At 42.2% G+C, this 20,993-nt stretch overlaps 1 protein-coding gene across 2 annotated transcripts in view; it reads right to left on the reverse strand.

Moving 5' to 3' along the window:
* Positions 1-20,694, reverse strand: part of SUSD2 (sushi domain containing 2) — a 110,400-nt gene extending 89,706 nt beyond the window's left edge. For both annotated transcript variants that reach the window (XM_072142254.1, XM_072142263.1), the window contains exon 1: positions 20,342-20,694. In XM_072142254.1, the coding sequence (XP_071998355.1) occupies positions 20,342-20,408 (67 nt within the window). In that variant the 5' untranslated portion in view covers positions 20,409-20,694. The remainder of the gene's footprint in view (positions 1-20,341) is intronic.
* Positions 20,695-20,993: the final 299 nt, after the last annotated feature.

The raw sequence follows: 20,993 nt of genomic DNA on the forward strand, positions 1-20,993 counted from the left end.
AGCGTCATCTCATCTGGCATAGTAGTGTGCTTTAATACTTGGCTAGAAAATAGCCATAGGAGAATCCAAACGGCTTACTTACGCCTACAGTAGCGTTATATAGATTTGATTTCTGGTTGATCTGCTGGTGGCTGTAGTTGCTGCAGTGCATCTACTAGCAAATTGTGAGCAATTTGGAGTGAGACTTGCGACCACTGTGTTTTGCGCTTAGTGACGCACATATCCATCGCAAAGACCGAAGTGGGAAAATTTATTAGGGCCCGGGGTTGTATTTCAATTAGACACAGTCTGCCATTTCCTTTTTTATTTTACGTTTATTTTTTTCATAACTCAGCGTCATCTCATCTGGCATAGTAGTGTGCTTTAATACTTGGCTAGAAAATAGCCATAGGAGAATCCAAACGGCTTACTTACGCCTACAGTAGCGTTATATATATTTGATTTCTGGTTGATCTGCTGGTGGCTGTAGTTGCTGCAGTGCATCTACTAGCAAATTGTGAGCAATTTGGAGTGAGACTTGCGACCACTGTGTTTTGCACTTAGTGACGCACATATCCATCGCAAAGACCGAAGTGGGAAAATTTATTAGGGCCCGGGGTTGTATTTCAATTAGGCACAGTCTGCCATTTCCTTTTTTATTTTACGTTTATTTTTTTCATAACTCAGCGTCATCTCATCTGGCATAGTAGTGTGCTTTAATACTTGGCTAGAAAATAGCCATAGGAGAATCCAAACGGCTTACTTACGCCTACAGTAGCGTTATATATATTTGATTTCTGGTTGATCTGCTGGTGGCTGTAGTTGCTGCAGTGCATCTACTAGCAAATTGTGAGCAATTTGGAGTGAGACTTGCGACCACTGTGTTTTGCGCTTAGTGACGCACATATCCATCGCAAAGACCGAAGTGGGAAAATTTATTAGGGCCCGGGGTTGTATTTCAATTAGGCACAGTCTGCCATTTCCTTTTTTATTTTACGTTTATTTTTTTAATAACTCAGCGTCATCTCATCTGGCATAGCAGTGTGCTTTCATACTTGGCTAGAAAATAGCCATAGCAATAGGATAGCATCGTTTGGTTTTAAAAACTAAAAAACACACACAAAAAAAAAAAAACACAAAAAAAAGTTAAAAAAAAAATTAAAGTTATAACTCTCATTTTCAAAATGTTTAACCCGAGGGCTAGAGGACGAGGGCGGGGACGTGGGCGTCCATCTACTGCAGGGGTCAGAGGCCGTGGTCCTGGGCGGGGTGAGACACCACCTGCTTATGAGGGAGCAGGGGAACGCCGCAGAGCTACACTCCCTAGGTTCATGTCTGAAGTTACCGGGACTCGTGGTAGAGCACTGTTGAGGCCAGAACAGTGCGAACAGGTGATGTCGTGGATGCCGACAATGCTTCGAGCAATTTGTCCACCAGTCAGTCTTCCAAGCAGTCCACCCATGTCACCGAAATCGGCACTCCTCCAGCTCCTGCACCTCAGCCTCCTCCCCCCCAGTCTGCCCCCTCCCAGCAAAATTTGCCATTTGAACCGGCATACTCTGAGGAACTGTTTTCTGGACCCTTCCCACAGTCACAAACCACTTGTCCGGTTGCTGATGAGCAATTTTCCGATGCCCAGGTTTTCCACCAGTCGCAGTCTGTGGGTGATGATGACCTTGTTGACGTACTGGAAGAAGTGTGTAAAGAGGTGTCCGACGATGAGGAGACACGGTTGTCAGACAGTGGGGAAGTTGTTGTCAGGGCAGGAAGTCCGAGGGGGGAGCAGACTGAGGGATCGGAGGATGATGAGGTGACAGACCCAAGCTGGGTTGAGAGGCCGGGTGAACACAGTGCTTCTGAGACGGAGGAGAGTCCTCGACCAGAACAGGTCGACGGAGAGGCAGGGCCAGAGCTGGTGCATCAGCGCCAAATATGTCAACTAGTAAAGCTCCCGTGGCGAGGGCTCCTGTGGCGAGGGCTAGATTTTCAGAAGTCTGGAGGTTCTTTAAGGAAACACCGGATGACCGACGGACTGTGGTGTGCCACATTTGCCAAACCAGGATCAGCAGGGGTTCCACCACTAATAGCTTAACTACCACCAGTATGCGCAGGCATATGAATGCTAAACACCCCACTCAGTGGCAACAAGCGCGTTCACCTCCGGCCGTGCACACCACTGCTCCTTCCCCTGTGTCAGCTGATAGTCAGCCCCCTGCCCAGGACCCTGCCACAAAAACCCCATCGTCACCTCCACGATCCTCCACAGCATCCACCAGCGTTCAGCTCTCCATACCCCAGACGCTGGAGCGGAAACGCAAATATAGTGCAACCCACCCGCACGCCCAAGCCCTTAATGTGCACATCTCCAGATTGCTAAGCCTGGAGATGCTGCCCTATAGGCTAGTAGAGACCGAGGCCTTTCGCAGCCTCATGGCGGCGGCCGCCCCTCGGTATTCGGTCCCCAGCCGCCACTACTTTTCCCGATGTGCCACCAGCACCAGCACGTGTCAGACAACATAATCCGTGCCCTGACCAACGCCGTTTCTGACAAGGTCCACCTGACCACGGACACGTGGACGAGTGCTGCCGGGCAGGGCCACTATATATCGCTGACGGCACATTGGGTTAACTTGGTGGAGGCTGGGACCGAGTCTGACCCTGGGGCTGGTCATATACTGCCGACGCAGAGGATTGCGGGGCCTACCTCGGTCCAGGTGTTTCAGGCCTACTATGCCTCCTCCTCCTCCCACCCCTCCTCCACCTCCTCCTCCTCTGAATTACCATCCGTGGGCATGGCGCCATCAGTCGGTAGCTCTAGGCACAGCAGCAGTGCCGTCGCTAAGCGACAGCAGGCGGTGCTCAAACTGCTGAGCCTAGGTGATAAAAGGCACACCGCCCAAGAGCTATTACAGGGCATTCCACATCAAAGTTGTTAACTTTGTCGCCACCCTGCTGTGTTATCCACAAAATACACTGGCAAACTTTTACCATTTACGGATATTATTTCAGCGCTTCTTGCGCATCTGTTTACATTCCCCTCACCCGCCATATCCTAAACTTATAAGAACGCTACTACACTTGATCTTATACAAAAGGTTCTTAGAAGTGCTGTTTGGGGAGTAGCCTAGAGACAGGGGCTTGGATTGGCGAAAGCTCGCCTGGCAGCGGAGCGCCAGCTCCATGCCAAGAACCAACTAACATAGTTTTAACTGCAGCACCTTTAATCTACTACTAGTTCACTGCCTCCATACATGGTCCCCTTATCAAACGAGCTGTGTCAGGCAGAATTTTGGATTGTTTTCATGGCTTCCATGTTAACTTTGTCGCCACCCTGCTGTGTAATCCACAAAATATACTGGCAAACTTTTATCATGTACCGATATTATTTGAGCGCTTCTTGCTCACCTCCTTTGGTTCCTCTCTGCCACCCATTGGTTTGAAGCCTGAGTCCATTTAGGGTATGTCGCCATGCCACTCTCTAGCCTGCCGCTGCTGCCGCTGCCTCTGCATGCCGTCCCCTATAGTGTCAGGGTCAATTATTGGATGTTTTAGATGCTATCTAGCTTCATTCTGTCACTCTGTCATGGCCATGCTGTTGCCCATAATTTTGGCATAATGGTGCGATTAAGCAGCCTCAGAGGCATCCATGCATGCTGCCCCTGCTGTTTCCTGTCCATTTCCGTGGTGTTTCCATCCTTTTCTGAGGTTCCCAGGTGTTTGGCCAAGCTTCCCTGTGCAGAGCCTTGGTCCCCTTGAAAAATGCTCGAGTCTCCCATTGACTTCAATGGGGCTCGTTACTCGAAACGAGCACTCGAGCATCGGGAAAAGTTCGTCTCGAATAACGAGTACCCGAGCATTTTAGTGCTCGCTCATCTCTAGAAAAGATGCTTTTCCTCTCACATTCCTCTAAAACTTTTATAAGTTGCCTGTTTACTCCTACAAATGAGCATAATATTTCTGTACAGAATAAATTAGTCATGTAGAGTGCTGAATGGCATAGCAGGTCAGTGTAGCAAAGAAACCAAGTGCTGCTTATCCAGCTGACTTCAGCTTAAATGTCTGTTTATTGCACTGGGTATCCAAGGTGCATAAGCCTGAAATTGCTGTTTTAACTTGTCAGAGAATGAATTTATGGCATGTGTTGTGGTTAATGATGTGAAGTTAAACATCAGACCACTGCTGCTTATTTTACAATTACATGTGTTATTAGTGTCCCTACCCGGGAGTCCCTAAAACCACAATATAGCAAACTTATAAAAAAAAACATACTGCCCGAAATATTAAATGAAATATCACTTCATGAAACTCAGTGGTTCTTGGTGGTCTGGCCATAGTACATCACCAAAGTGGGTCTGGCAGGAAAACATGAGTGACCTTAGTTACATTAACATTACACTGTAACCTTACAATGTAGTGGATTTTATTCTTTTTCACCAAATAATAAAATGCATACAAGTCTCTAAAATAAGTTTTCTTGTGCTTCACATCGACTTTTGCCAAAGCAACAATGATCACATGACCAGGAGAGGAGCAGTGCAGATTCCTAGTAAACGGCTCTGGAGCTCTTGTAGGTTGCAAGGAATTCATACAAGAAGAGCACAGAACCTTGACTTACTTTTCATTGCACAAACACAAAGCTTCATTTTCTGAAACAGATCTTAATTTTTAATGAGTTTAAAATCCACAATGAAAATGTTGATAGTAAACATTCCAGAAGACATCTCCTCATCTACTGTATCGTGTGACGGCTCTTGTGGCCTCCTGAAGGACTTTAGAGTCATCATGCACACAACTGCAATGGTGGCTGTGATGTCGCCACACCAGATAATAGCAACCATTGTGGTCTACGGCACCAGTCAAGGTGAAGTGAGCACCCCCTCTCTTCTGCACCTGGCCATGTATTAAACCAGGGGTCCGGCTCCCCATTAGGGAGTGCCACAACATTGCAGGGGAAACATAGTCACCAATAAATTATTCTGCATAAACATGGGAGGAACACCTTCTGCCAGGAAACCGGACAACTACATCTTCTTATAGTTAAACAGAGTAAAAGACATGGATAGTTATATCCTACTTTTTATTTTAAAGTAGTGAAGGAGTTACTGGTAGTAATAGTAAAGAAGGTTATTAGAAATCTACTTTGTGATCTAGGGCAGTGGTGAATTTTAGAATTACATCCTATGGCACAGGTGCCGGAAGTGGCGCTCAGAGCCATCTCTGTGGGCACCCAGATTGTCCCCCCAGATACACTCCTCGGTAGCCCATGATGTGCTGTGTTCAGTTCTATTTTGAGTCAAAACTGCTGGAGGAGCACCGTGGTAGGGAAGGCCTGGATTATCATTGGAGATCCTTCCCTGTGATTCTTGCTGTCCAAAGGTACCATGGAGGGAAGCTATAATTTCCTCTCCTTCTTTTACTCTAAGAGTAAAGAGATAATCTTATATTTGTTATCCATGCCCTTCTTTCTTCTGAAACCAACTTTCAAAATTTTGCTGATGAGCCAAAAGTGCTCTAGGTGTCAAAACCAGAACCCCTCCGTGCTGTAGCTTCAATGTCTGTTACACTGTGCAAATCACTACCCCTCTCCAATGTGTGCTGAAACTACCTACTGTTGTGAGATTTCAGCAGTTACACGGAGAGGGGAAGTCTTGCGGAAGCAGACAAACTCATGCAGGGTGTTAAAGCCCGTGAAGCTGCAGCAAGGAGGGACCATTGCATCGCAAAGATACAAATCATTCAGATTGGCAGCAAATAACATCTGGATCTGTGGCTACAAGGCCTTAATATATCTACTATGTTCACTTTTTCATCTGAACATATTAAATGACATCTATCACCATTTCAAGACTTGTAAACCAAACATACAGACATACTGGTATGTACCCCCTCTGGCAGGATCTGTTGTTGTTTTAGCTTCTCATGCCCTTGTTTTTAAAAAATATGCAAATGAGCCTGAGGGACTCCAGGCTCCATTAACTCCTATGGAGCCAGGACCCCCTTAGGCTCTTTAGCATAATTTTAAAAGCATTTTTAAAAAAACAGGGCATAAGAAGATAAAAGAAGAGCAGATCCTGGCAGAGGGGACGCACACCTTGATCTGTTGATAGATGTCCTTTAAATGGGTGCTCTCCACATGAATGGTCATACAGCAGAGCATCCATTCTGATACATAAAGGGGGTCCCGAGCAGGGGGTTTGTCATCTGTATGTCCTAAATTGTCCTTGCAGGAGATGAGGTAAGTCAAAAGTAATTATTGTGACAGTGTATTTACTGTTACTGATCGCTCTCTTCTAATTTTTCAGGAACTCATCGGACTGACTTTTACTATGAACACAATGTAAATATCCAGGTTTGGCCAATAATGAAGACACACAAAGTATCGAAGTCCTGTCTCTGTCGTCACTGGATGTTTTCCTTCATGAATCAATGTGAACAATACTCCTTATAGCCGACTCTTTATCTCTAAACACCAGTTTCTGGAAGTTGTATATTAAAGAGCTCCATGTCTGCAGTGCCCTGTGTACAGCTGCTGAACACAATGTCTTGGCTACAATCTTTTAATAATTCATTTTTATTACATTTATTCATGAAGTCAGAACATTTTACTGTTAACTTATTGCTTCATCCAAGAGTTACAAAGGGGGTGGAAAGTAAAAGCTCTTGACAGGCGCGTTAAAGCCCCAGTGACTTGTCCCAACTCTACAAGATGTTTTGCAATTTATTTCATTAATATAACAACAGAACGATAGGTCTTAATAGGGGGAACATGCAGGAAAGTGCCAGGAAGTGTCACATACACAAAAAAAGGTGTTATACCACATCCCAACCCAACAATTTTTATGGTTAACAATATTTAGAAGACTACAGTTACCCGTAAACTGAATAAGGAAAAATATTCTCTAGTCCTTTCCCAGATGCACAGTCACTTTTGTCAATGAGTTGTTTGCAGTTGCTAATCTATACTCAAGTGAGTGAAGTAGAGATATCATATCAATGGCTCTGTTACCATATAAAGAATGGCTGGACCATTGTACTATGTTGCCATGTTAAATAGTTTTTATGGTTGAAAAAAAGACAAATGTCAGCCAAGGAAGGGAAGGGATTTGATGAGGAAAGTATTAAGGGGAAACAATTCTATATAACATTCAATGTTGTGTAGATGTAAAAGGCAGAAACGGAGACAGTGCCCTTTGTCTTTATATTTCACCTGGAACAAATTTCCACTATATTTTTTGTATGGACCATTCATATATTTATATAAATTAATCATGTCCCCTCTCATCTTTCGTATCTTTCCAAGACTAACTTGTCAGGCACCAGGGTTAGTGGACCCACTGGACCACCCATACGATGACGTAAGCAGACACATGGGGCACCCGGTTTTCACCAGAGCCCGCCGCAAATCAGGTTGGACTTGCTACGGCGTGGTACCACCAGGTTGTTCCACAAGTGCGACTTTGTCTGCGGTGGCTGCCAAGGCGAGGTACAGAAACAGAAGGCAGGTTCATGGTCGGGGACAGGCAGGAGGTCAAGACAGGCGGCAAAGGTTCAGGGTCAGAGCAGAAGATCAGGGCTGGCAGCAGAGGAGTGTAAAGGGGAACAGCTCCGGGGTCACAACGGGAAATCACACTAATCGCAAAGGTCATGGGAGACAAGCTTTTTCTAAGGCTGTGAGGCACAAAGATCCGGCATGATCTATAAAGCTCGGCAGAATATCTTGGCGCTATATTAATAATTATTTATTTACATTTATTATAATTTTATGGTTTCTGGTTGAAAATCAGGCTTCCTCTTTTCTTAATAAATTCTATATTCTATGGGCAAATAAAGCAGCTCTCATATCCCATAATGGATCTAATAACACATCTAGACTAGTCACACACCCTGCTGACACTCCTGAGCTACAGACATATTCCAGTATTCCATCAAAGCTGTGATTTCTGGAAAGGAAAGTACAGGCATTCCCCGGGTTACATACAAGATAGAGTCCGGAGGTTTGTTCTTAAGTTGAATTTGTATGTAAGTCGAAACTGTATATTTTATAATTGTAGATCCAGACGAAAAAAATTTTGGCCCCAGTGACAATTGGAGTTTAAACATTTTTTGCTGTAATGGGTCCAAGAATTATCAATAAAGCTTCATTACAGACACCTTACAGCTGATTATTGCAATCTGGGACTATAGGAAAGAATTCAGAAAGCTTCACCAGAGGTCAGAGGGGTCTGTCTGTAACTATGGGTTGTCTGTAAGTCGAGTGTCCTTAAGTAGGGGACCGCCTGTATTACAACAACAGTGGGATATGGTTACTGACCCCAATAGCAGTTATAGGCACTAGGCAAATTAGACCTTTTTTAAAGGCTCTGTACACCTATGCATCTGTCCGGTGCATTGCCTTTACTGTATTTTAAGCTATAAGTCAATTCAATCCTTCATTAAATTGTGTTCTTGATTTCTTTCTGACACTTTACCACTTCTCCCAGTTGAATTGCTGTATTGATACATATGAGTTTATCTGGGGTATATTTAGATTTGCCAATATTTTGCAGGCTAGTTGTGGGAGAGGTGCGTGCATTTTAAGCCATGAAGAGGTCTAACATGCAAACTTCCCCAAGCTCTGCCCCCATTTAGGGAACGTGACGCCCCTCTTTTGGGACATGACAGCAGTGAATTTTGGGGAGAACAGGATGTGCATTTGATGAAGTGTGTGTATGTACTGTATGAAAGTGTATATGATATTTATATACTTTATGTATAGACCATACTTTGAGGTGGACATAGATAGTCCAGCCTAATGTTTTGACTAAATTTCATATGTCATTTGCAGGCACTTCTAGAACATTATTGTAGTAGCACAGATTACATCTTATGTGAGCTGCTGTGATTGTACAATAGTGATCTTACCGGAGAGGAAGGTTTTCCCCTAATCCCCTAATGTCTAACCAATCATCAGAAAGAACCTTGGGTAAATAACATGTATTAATCCTGCCATGTGTACCCGTGGATACAGACTTCCCTGGCAGAGAAAGACTAATTACAGAGTTAGGAATAATGACTTGCTGCCAACTTACTTTCGCCACACTTCACTCCACCTTAGTAACACAACTTATTAAGAGCTTTTTGCCTGAGGCTCTGAGGTGCAGTCTACAATGTGTTTTGAATTAGTATACAATCTATGTTCCTAAAATCAGACATTCAGGGCCATTGGATAAAGTAGAAATATCTTGTAATCATCTATCTGTATATCTGGATACTACCTCACTGCAGTTTACATGAATAAAACTGTCATTGTACAATAGTTATCCTTCATATCAACCAGGAGGATTATTGTAAAATATTGATACTAAAATAAATTTTAAAGGGAACCTGTCAATTTTTTTCCACGCTAAAAGTGAGGACTTTTCCTATGAACCTCATTAATAAAACCACAAATAAGATGACACAAGAAACATCAGCAACAGTCCCACACACAGGGGCACATTTACTTACCCGTCCTGTCACAATCCCCGCTGTGCATTGTCCGACGAGGATTCCCACCTTCCGCAATTCACATAGCTCATGCACCTGATATCCTGCATGTGTCGCTTTCCCCGCTGAGGTCTGCCAGAGTTCACCTTCTTCTTCCCGGTGCATGTGAGTGCTGATCTTGCGACCCAATTTCATTTTTAAATTCTGCAGTTTTTCTGAATCAGTAGGGTTGTCCGACGTCCACACCCCCGATTTGTGTCGCATGCAAGCCGGTGCCGATGCCCCACAGTCCGATCACGTGCGCCAAAAACCCAGGGCAATTCAGGGCAATGCGGTAAAAAGTCGGGAAACCCAACGAAAATGCGGTGTTCGGACCCTAGTAAATGTGCCCCATAGAGTTTTTAGGTACGTTCACGCAACTTTGTAAATAGCTCCCGAGAAAATCATTGGAGCAACATATCCTATATGGCCGCTCAGAATATGAGGCATGTGGATCAAAATCTGTGTCAGCAAGCCCAAATATTGTTTTGTAAGAATAGCCTTTCATAATCTTTATCTAGTCATGCAGTCTTTGTGCTAAATTGCAAAAGATGTGGCAGGGAGTTCAAGAGAGCATTGAGATCACGTCAGACAATCAGGGACATATCAGTCACGCCTTGCATGATGTGATGTGACACAAAGACTGTATGAAGCTGCTCCTCAACCTTGTGACTAGTTAGAGGAAATTTGAATATGTCAATCTAAGACTTTATAAGCATAAACCTTGAATTGTCATCACCAGGATATAAAATGTGGGCTGCTTCATGCTGCACCTGCTCAGACAGAAACTCAAGTCAAAATTCTCTAATAAGAATTGAAACGGGTTGGTCACTTTACCTCAAGTTTTTTGTAATGTGTGTGTAATTTACCATCTATACACCTATAAAAATTTCTGCTTTCTTGTTATGTAAATTAAAACCTCAAGTGTTTTACCTCATCAGTCAGACATTCCTGTCCATAAAATGCCTGCAGATGGAGGGTCATGTGATCTCTATATGTCTGTGAACAATCGCCCTGCCAGGACAGGGTGATTGTTCATGGACAGTTAGGATCCCATGACCCTCCATCTGTGGCCATTTCATGGACAGGAATAAGATAAAAGATAGGAGGCCTCAACTTACATATCAATAAAGAAGTGCAGAACTTTTAATAGATCTGTATAGGTAAATTACCAAATATGCTTCCCCTCACACTTACACACACATTACAAAAAATGAGGTAAAGTGGTCCACCCCTGGTTTTCTATTAGTGGGAACAATTTTGTCAACTCCAAATCCACACATTTGCTCCAGATTTGCTCCACACATCCACACAATCCATTTGCTATTTCCATCTTAGTGGCATCAAACCAATTGAGCAACTCATTGAAGAGCATTTATAATGGCTTGAACTACAGGTCTCAGGCGTGCAACACTTGAAAAAGGCACAATTCCTGGCTGTGAGCCGTACACCACCTCCAAATCATTTTGCAAATATGCCAAGAAGCCCTAGCTTTTTCAAAAGGCTCATAAAGGGCGGAATGTTTTGCGAATGAATATGGATTAAAACCACATTTTTTTCTATTTTGGACCCATGTTTTTTTCTGGAGTATAACTTTAGTCTTAGCTATGGATGTATAAAAGCTCCATAATAGAGTCGTGTTATGAGTAGGGATTATTATGATTATTGCGTACCTACTATTTCTCACTGTCCTGGTTTGTTATGATGTGGTAGTTTCTGTCTCTTTTACATAACCATCTACCTTCAATGAATTTTCTTTGCAGTTTTCCCTCTTATTATACATTCCCTAGTTTACAGCTTTATCCATGGTCACCAGGGTAAGGATTTACATTTTTCTTATCTGCAGTAAGATAAGGAATCTCTCTGTATCTGTCACTTGGCTGTTGTCTCCAGGGGTTACTTATTAATGTGTAAGTTGATGTGCTTGGTACTTTAGAACCTGCCGGCTTTGGTGTTTTGGTCCTTCTTCACATGAAATGAAACATACCTGGTAGTCATCTGCATATAACCTACTAGATGAAGGATAAGTGTTCTTGTTGGGAAAAAACTTGCTTGGGGTTGCTTAGTTTAGATAGTCAATGACTCTATTTAGGAGTTAATGGAAGACATATCCAATTTACGAGTCTTTCCAGAGTGACTACAAATAGGGACTTTCACCTTTTGGAGTAATACATACAGTCCACTGCACTTCATTCCAGACTCTGTGATCCTTCAATTCTCCTTTAGAAGTGCTGTAGATCAATTAGGTAGTTGCTGCCATAGCAGATAGGGGTCATTTGCTTGCTAAGTGCTACATGACCTAAGCTGTGAGCGACCCCAAAGTTCAGTTTATGAAAAAACGCATGATATTGTTTCCTCAAAAAAATCCTATAACATATAACCTGTAAAAGCTTGAATATTCTAATTGAATGTATGACAACTCTTTCTCATTGCACTTGCTGCAAGAATATTTAAACAATCATTGGCTCCAACAAATCTGCACTTTGACTAGAACTTTGCTAAGAACTTTATGGTGATATTATATTTACTTAAACATAAGAACTCACCCTGTGTTCTTGATTAAATTTGGTTTAATAAGTATCATCTAACTCCACCCTCCTCAAGCCTTCTCTAGTCCAGACCTAAGTAAAGAAGCTTTCATAACCTTTAGTCATAACAATGAACTTCAACGCTATCAGTAAATTTGATATTTTTGATAGCACAGTTCAGCTCGATGAAATCGGGGGTGCACCTGCTCTGCAACCCAGCATTCACCAATGATCGAAGAGCCGCCAGCAGCACTTACTATATCTAGCCTAAAATTAATAAATAATAAATAAATAATGAATCAATAATAATAAAGTGAAATTAACACCAGTGATGCAGTGGAAAATTGTATCATATAAACCATCAAACACAGCCACATGTCTCTCTCAGTACAGTATGCGGTCCAAATAATTAGACACCTAGATTGAGCGACTTCTCCTCCATAGGTGCCATACTATGGAGATTTACAGTTACTGCATAGCCACAAATTTGCTTTAAATAACATTTCTGCAAATATTGTTTTCTATGTTGTAGTAAACTTTTTGTGAAATGAATATATTTCGATTTCTTCCTAAACTTACCGGCCACATCAATTCTGAGGAGATGTCTGCTTTACACCTGCAACATAAGTTGCCTATTATTTTGCTCCAGGCTATTCATCAGTAATAAGCATGCTGGTATCAAGAGAGGGAATGTATCTCTACTTTTTATTTAATAAGCTTATAGTTTATAACTAAATATGAAAAAAATAAGCAAGGTGTAAAGTGAAATGTAACTAAAAAAATAACCCAACTGAAGTGCTGCAGTGATTTATTCAGTAGTTTGCGTGAATATATCTTGAATGGGGACAGTTCTGCTTTCTTACCATTCACTTCTGCTCAATATTTCCGGAGATGTGTGGTGTGATAGTCTTTGCTGGCATGGCGCCATATTGAATGTGATTAATTTCATGAGAAACTGGAGTATTTTAGGAAACTCAGGCTTACCATATGATTCATATCTGATAAGAGGGTGGATTTTCAGTTGCAGAAATTTCTTGTGAATACTTATTTATGGAGAAATTCTCCCCTGGTAGCACATTTCAAGAGGATTTGTAGGCACAGTGTCTTACAGAGGCAGCATATTTTGACTCTACTGTGTACGTCAAACCTTAGAGGGAATCTACTAGCTTCCAAACCATCCCAAATATTGTGTATGACACTGTATAATCTTTATAGACATATCTGTACGTTTTCCGAGTAATTTGACATTATCATCCTGAGCTGGTATGACTGTCCTTCAGCCCATCCTTGGCTTCTTGACCTGGGCAATAAATAGCATTGTGTTCCCTTTGTTTTCCACTGGGCCCAGTTACCAGTTGAAGCCTTAACCTGCTTAGCCCACTATCTGGTCACCCATGTCCCTCCTTTCTTAACATAGAGTTCAGTTTAGGTTTTGTCACCCTGATGAGTCGTCATAGACAAAACACATCAGGGCCCATGTTACTGTATGTAAGCATTTCTAAGATTGAGTCTACTGGTCAGTTTCTTATGGGACTGTCCTTGAATAATCAATCTGTGGTTTAGGTGTGAGTAATTGGATATTACCAAGGATATTACCTTGGTGTGAGTAATTGGATATTACCAAGGATATTACCTTGTCTGGATATACTACTGGAGGACACCTTCCACTTATCTTATCTCCAAAGACTCATCTATTAACAGAAGGCATCACATGGTAACTGTTTCATTTTCCTGTCTGACATCTGGCAGTATTTGGATAGCACTAGCAATCTTAGTTTTCCTTCTTAGCTTTTGTGTGCACTCGTGTTATATTTGAAGGTTTTTTTAATGTAGTTATTTAAGAAAAATTAATATTTAATAATCACTATTCAGCTGTATTCAGTGTACCAGAAGCATGACCAGGACCACTAGTGCAGCACATTATTTAAAGGAACAGTACTAGGCAGGATAGATGATAAAATATGGGTGTAATATTGGGGAATGCCACACAACTGCTGCACAGAAAAGGTGATATGACTCAATTGTGGATCTTTATATAGGCGGTATGGGCAAGCGCCTGGGGCCTTCCAGTTCCGAAGGGCCCAATATGAAGATAGACCATCATCTGGGAACTGGGCCGCATAAGACGGAGCCAAGGGGAGAAGGAGCCGTAAAGGTAGAATCTGTCTTTATGCCTCTCAGCATTTGCATTACAATATAATTGTGTGTTATACTTACCTTGCACCCTGACAGAATCATATGTGTAGTCCCAGAGCTGAGCAGTCTGCAGCACAGACAAGTCACATGTTATTTTTTGAAATGCATCCAAACCAAAGCCCAACCCCTGGGACTACACAGATGATTCTGTCAGGTTAGGTTATAACACAGAATTATATTGCAAATGCTTAGAGAAAGCAGAAAGGAAGATTTGCACAGACAGAAAGATACATTTGCACTGCAGCCATAATGGGCTTCTGTAACCGTTCTTTAGTGAAAATGGAGGTCTCTGGTGACAGGTTCCCTTATATGCTGTTCCAAGCCTTTATTGCAGAGTTTTTTAGTTGCTGTTTTTTTGGCCTTTCTGTTTAAAGTTTAGTCTTACAAGTGAAATGCAGCACAATTGGTTTGAGATCAGGTGACTGACTTGGCTATTCAAAAATATTCAATTTAACTCCATGGTTAACTACAGGGTTGCTTTGTTTTAGGTCATTGCCCATCTTTATTATAAAACACAACCAATTAGTTTGGCTGCATTTGGCTGGATCAGAGCACACAGTAAGCCTCTGATACCTCCGAATTCATCCGTCTGCTTTTGTCCTATGTCAGATCATCCATAAACACTAGTGACCCAGTACCGCTGGTAGCCATGTATGCCCAGGGCATTACACTACCTCTGCCGTGTTTTAAACACATTGGGGCAGATTTACTCACCCGGTCCTGTCGCGTTCCCGCGGTGCGTTGTCCGACGAGGATTCGGGTCTGCCGCGATTCACTAAGGTTGTGCGTCCAATTTCCTGCTTGTGTTGCTTCCGCGCTGAGATCCACCGGAGTTCACCTTCTTCTTCCTGGTGCATGAGAGTGCTTGATCTTGCGACACAAGTTAGTTTTTAAATTCTGCGGTTTGTCCGAATCAGTTTGTGCGACGTCCACGCACCCGATTTCAGTCGCATGCAAGCCGGCTCCGATGCGCCACAATCCGATCGCGTGCAATTCGGGGCAATTTGGTGCAAAATGTAAATATTCGGGAAACCCGGCAGAATCGCGGTCCGCGGACCCTTAGTAAATGAGCCACATTGTGATGTGCTTTGGATCCTGAGCTGTACCACAGTTTCTCTTTTTTTTTCCAATATTCTAGTAGTGGTTGATCTTGGTTTCATCTTTCCAAATAATTTTCTTTCAGAACTGTGTTGGCTTTTTTTAGATGTTTTTGCAAAGTCTAATCTAGCCTTTATTCTTGTGGCTTATGAATGGCTTGCACCTTGCAGTATTGTTCACTTGAGTGTGTAGGGGTTTCTCTTCATCATAGAAATTATTCTGTGACCATCCACCACTGTTGTCTTCTATAGGCGACCAGGTCTTTTTGCGTTGATGAGTTCACCAGTGCCTTCTTTCTGCCTCAGGATTTACCAGGCTGTAGTATGGGTATTCCCATTTTGGTAAATAATTGATATTGTTTCAAATATACTTTCTGTACCAATTCCTTGTGGTTTTCTAGATCTCTGCTTGCTGGCATTCTATTGAAAGCTTCTATATTTATTTCCATTGGACAGAAATCTGACCAATGACCATAACAGGTGCACGGTCATTATAACACACAGCTCTGATTAGTCTCTGTGACATAACGAGCCATGCACTGGTGTGACCATGGTCAGAATTCTGTCCACTGGAAGCAGGGGCGTAACTTGAGGGGGTGCAGAGGATGCGGTCGCAACCGGGCCCAAGAGGCTTTGGGGGCCCATAAGGTCTCACTTTCTCATACTAGAAGACTAGTATTATAAATCATACATTATAGTCAGGGCCCTGGCACAGACTTTGCACTGGGACCCATCAATATCAAGTTACGCCACTGACTGGAAGTAAACAAAAAAGCTTCCTATAGAATGACAGCAAGCAGAGATCTACAAAACTGTGAGTAATTTATGCAAAAAATATATTGAAATATTGTATCATTTTTCATCGTACAAACAATAACATTCCTGTGCTGAAGTGGGAATACCCCTTTAATTGAGAATGACATAATAAAGGAATTGCCCAGACCTGCTCATGAAACTGCCATTGAGTCAGTGTGAATTACTTTTGGTCCCTTTGAAAACAGGGTGACACATGTTAAAGGAAATCCACCATCAAAATCAAAAAACAATAAACCATGTGACTGTGGCAATATTCTTATATTTTTTATCCAGGGTTTCATTCCTTCTAAAATCAACAAAAAAAATGTTGATTATCCGGAAGGACTCCTGGGAGTGTTACAGGAGTCCGTGCTGTAGCTTCACTGGCTGTTAAACTGTCTCACCGCTGTACCCTCAGCACTTTCCCTTTCCCTCTTCCTGCTGTGATCTTACTGCAGCAAAGTAAGTTTCACAGGAGGGGGAAGTGCTTCTTGAATGCTGTAACAGCATGTAAACCTGCAACATGTGGGGCTATAGTATCACCTCCGAGAGCCCATCAGGCTCATTAGCATAATTCCATATTAGTCTGAATGTGTTTCCTCCTGGTAGCTGCTGTATCTTATGTTTAACTTATTAAAAAAATAAGAAATGAACCTTTATGGTTAATAATTCCCAATGCTTCAGATTAACCTCATGTCCAATTAAGTCATATTCAAATAAACATTATTATGAGTAATCAATGGGGAAATACTTCCAATGGTGAGATAAGGCTGTAGCTGGAGGCCAACCGCTTTATAAAAGTAGAAATCATATTCTTATGAATGTTTACTTGAGGTACATTCAATATAGCTTTTCTCTAAAGTCACATCACACAAGAGCCTGATGTTTCTCTCTGAAGGATCTGGGAACAACTTAGTTCCCATATTTCCCCAAACAGTCAGGAGGACCCAATTTTATACATTAGGCAGCACGGTGGCTCACTGGTTAGTACTACAGCCTAGCAGAGCTGGGGTCCTGGGTTCAAGTCCCATCCAGGTCAACATCTGCAAAGAGTTTGTATGTTTTCCTCCGGTTTCCTCCCACACTCCAAAAACATACTGGTAGGTTGCTTAGATTATGAGCCCCACTGGGGACAAGGACTGATTTGGTAAACTCTGTGCAGCACTGCGTAATCTGTATGCGCTATATGAATAAAGGAATTATTATTATTATTGGTCAACCCTACCGAATTGTTACCTTCTCTCAGGTCTTAGAGTTTGGACCCCAATGATCATAAAGTGATGACCTAGTGTTATGCCATGCCTTCAACTTACAAATGGGAATATCCCTTTACATGACATTCGGTACCAGCATTGTGGTGAGCATCGGGAAGTTGGTTTATAGCCCGCTACTGTGTTATTCTGTGTACTTGTTAGCTAAAGGGTCTCCAGATCTGCCTTTGTTTTATGAAATAGAACAAATGTTAAAGCTGTGATGTGCCATACTGGGACATGGGTAATTTTTATAGACTGCTAGCGGAAAGCATAGGGCAGTGTATGTAAGACGTATGAATAAATCATGAGGAAAATCTGCAAATAAGATGTAGCTACATTTCTGGCACACATTGAAACCCTCAGCCTCCCATAATGATAATCCAGTAGCATGTTCCTCAGACACCCTAATGAATCACTTCTCTCTTACCCAACAGAACCTGCCTACTCTGGATCATCACGTTTCACCTGTCTGTCCATAGATGTGTGAATTAACTGCGGCACCAATTCTATGCCAAGATTTGAAAGGGGAAAGTGGTGAAGAGGAAGCTCAGCTTATGTCTTTACTAAATTGTGAAAGAACAAACAAAGCTACATGACCATGACTTGCTGTGGGAGTGCCTCAGGTCAACCCAGGCTTACATTATTTCCATATTTTAAGCTTATAAGTTTCCTTATGTGAATGCCAGATTGTCCACACCTAAAATCTGAGGATATTGTAATTCACATTGTATTACATCCATATAGACGGGTCCTATTTACTGAAGAAAGAACATGTTTACATGAGAAATTACATGTTTATGGTTATTATTGTACTGTAAGTGTAATCTTAAATTTATGAGCAGCTCTTGCATCTCTCTCCCCTCTGCTGTACAAGGTAGCAAAAGAGGTCCAAGAGATGTTTTTGAGATAGAGGCGGCAAGTTGTGGTAGGGGCCTGATGTGAAGCTTAAAGGATAAGGCAGAGTCAAAGATGACTCCAAAACAACAGAATTTAGGGGTTGGGGAGCTGTGGAGCCATTCTGATGGTTAGGTCTGGGTGGGAAGAATGCATTGTGTGAAGGAAAGATAATGGCCCCCATTTATCCAAAACAACTCTGCACTACTCCGACCAACTTTTTTTGCATTAAGAGTAGTGCAGCCGGACACTTCTTATATACATGTGTAAGCAGTTTGCACTTCAAAGAATGTTGCCCATTTTAAATTTTAAAAATCAGAAAGAGAAGAAGGAGGATATGGCCGATAATCCCGCTGGAGCTCTGGTTAGAAGACAGGTGATATCTAGACCAGAGGTATAGATGGAGAAAAGTAGGGGTCCCAGGAAGGATCCTTGTTAGACATTATAAGAGAGCGGGCATGGTGAAGAGGTGGGATAAGGTGGTATAAAAGTCACTGAACCTCTGGTTGTAGAGGTATGTTGAGAGCCGGGATAGGGCCAGTAACACTTGAAATTCAATATAATCTTTTAGCAAATATTCAATATACTTAGAATTTTATTGGTTTAATCCCAGTTTTCTATATGCAAAAAAGTCAAAGAGGTTGTCATTTCAGTGAGTGACAGCACAGTTTTAGGGAAGAGGGTGTCTTAAGTGTTTTTGACAGCTTGGGACAGATGTCGCTGGAGCGTAGAATCAAGGGTCAGGTAAGGACATGGTCAGTGGAAAATGTCAGAGTAAGTGTAGTCAAAGTCTAGGCAAGTCTAGGTCAGAGCAGATGCAGATAGTCTTATGACAATGCCGAGGGTCACAACATAGAAACACAGATGCAAGAAATCACTAAGAAGCTGAGATGTGAGATATAGCCAATTGTCTGGGTGCAGTTGAGCTAGAGCAATGCAGTACAAAGCTCCCACATACAAAACCTTAGTATCTGACAGTATATTGTAATAATTGGCCATCTTTGTACCATCTTTATAGATAACTTCCCACCTAGTAAATAGAGTTATGACATAACTTTAGCATGTCCTTTAGCATGTAAGGACAATCACCTATCCCATGAACATGGGTCTTCAAACCCCCATCTTACTACGCCTGTGAATGAAGAAGTGGCCATTCCTGTGCAGTTCTCTCTGTTCACTTTTAATCTAGTTCTTAAAATTGCTAAGATTGCCATAGTATACTGTGCACTATCTCCTACACATATAGTGAGTGACAGCAGCTTAACCAGCAGTGGTACCCACATAAGATTCATAATGTTAATGAGAAACTCAATAGATTACTTAAGTAACTACCCAGTTTGTTGTTATTGAGTTACTGAGATGGCATCTAAGTGCAGAGACCAGCAAACCAGTATCTTAGACCCGTAGACACACTAGGAAAAACTTGTGTTCAACAATTACAGGTAATATTTGCATGTCACTGTACAGTCAGAACCCAAAAATTATTTCACTTTTGCACCAGAGCACCCCAGTCTGACAGTACGTGGATTAATGTATTGTTACAGTATATCACAGTCAGGACTACTTCCTTGCAGCTCCTATATAACAGTATAGACACTACAATACACATTGATGTTTTACTACATCTGATATGCACAAACTATCATGTAAACGGAACCAAGTACTCAGTCTTTGGTTAGTGAGAACCTAACGGTATTGCAAGAAATCCCATTGGCAGACAAATGCATAAAAGATAAGGAACAGCATTGATATAGAGTGACCTGCGTCACCATCCCCTCATGGGCACACTGCCACTACTTATATATCACCGCTATTGTACTTGTAAGACAAGCTATGTAGCCAAACCTTACAACAACTGAGTGTTGTGCAAACAGTAAATCTGCACTATTTCTAAAGAACTGTTATACACCGGAAGAAATTACAGAAGTTAAGATCTATCAAAATCTTAAAAAACGAGGCCCATGCTCCTTCTTTGTTGTGATTAACCCTCGTAGCTGGGCCGCAGTGTATACATTCTATATAAAGACATTCGAGTGTTACCACAGGAGTGATACAGAACATCTGGTAAGGAAGATGAAGTAGACTGAGGACTTACCTGAGACTTGGTAAGTACAGTAGAAGACTGTGAGGAAGCACACAGTAAAGTGCAGTAGTGAAGGCATATTGCAGATTTCTTTCACATCAGATGCCAGGGCAGGAAGGGGGCAAGTAGCTGATGGCTATGATACAGGCCTGGCAAGGGGTGAAGGCTATTTACTATCAGACAGCTGCTGACTCACACATTGTAGCAGCCCTACTACACAGAATTAGGAGGAGGTACAGGCAGGCTGGCTCCTAAAACAGAGGAGGATGTGTCTGTCCTTAGTGGCAGAGAAGCCCTGGCTTAACTAGAGGCAGCAAAGTAGAAGGCAGACTTTACACAGCCAGCCTGGCAGTGCTCCCAGGGAACGAACGCCAGCCCCAGAGAAGTTCCAGGTTTTATACTTTGCTGACAGGAAGCAATTCCACAGTACAAAGACCATTCACTCCGACTCGGGCACACAAATCAGGGAATGCTGAAAGACACACACAGATGGATCCCACAGAAAAAAAACATAGAATTTTTGAAACATAAGAAATCAGCGGTGTTCGGGTTTTACTTTATGCACTAAATGCACATATTAAAAAAAAAAAGATATTTGGAAAAGTGATCTTAAATTTTAGATTTAAGTCGAGCTGCCCTGCAGTCAGAAAACAAGGCACTTCTT

This window comes from Engystomops pustulosus, chromosome 1 (genome assembly GCF_040894005.1).
Source record: "Engystomops pustulosus chromosome 1, aEngPut4.maternal, whole genome shotgun sequence".
NCBI classification, from domain to species: Eukaryota; Metazoa; Chordata; class Amphibia; order Anura; family Leptodactylidae; genus Engystomops; species Engystomops pustulosus.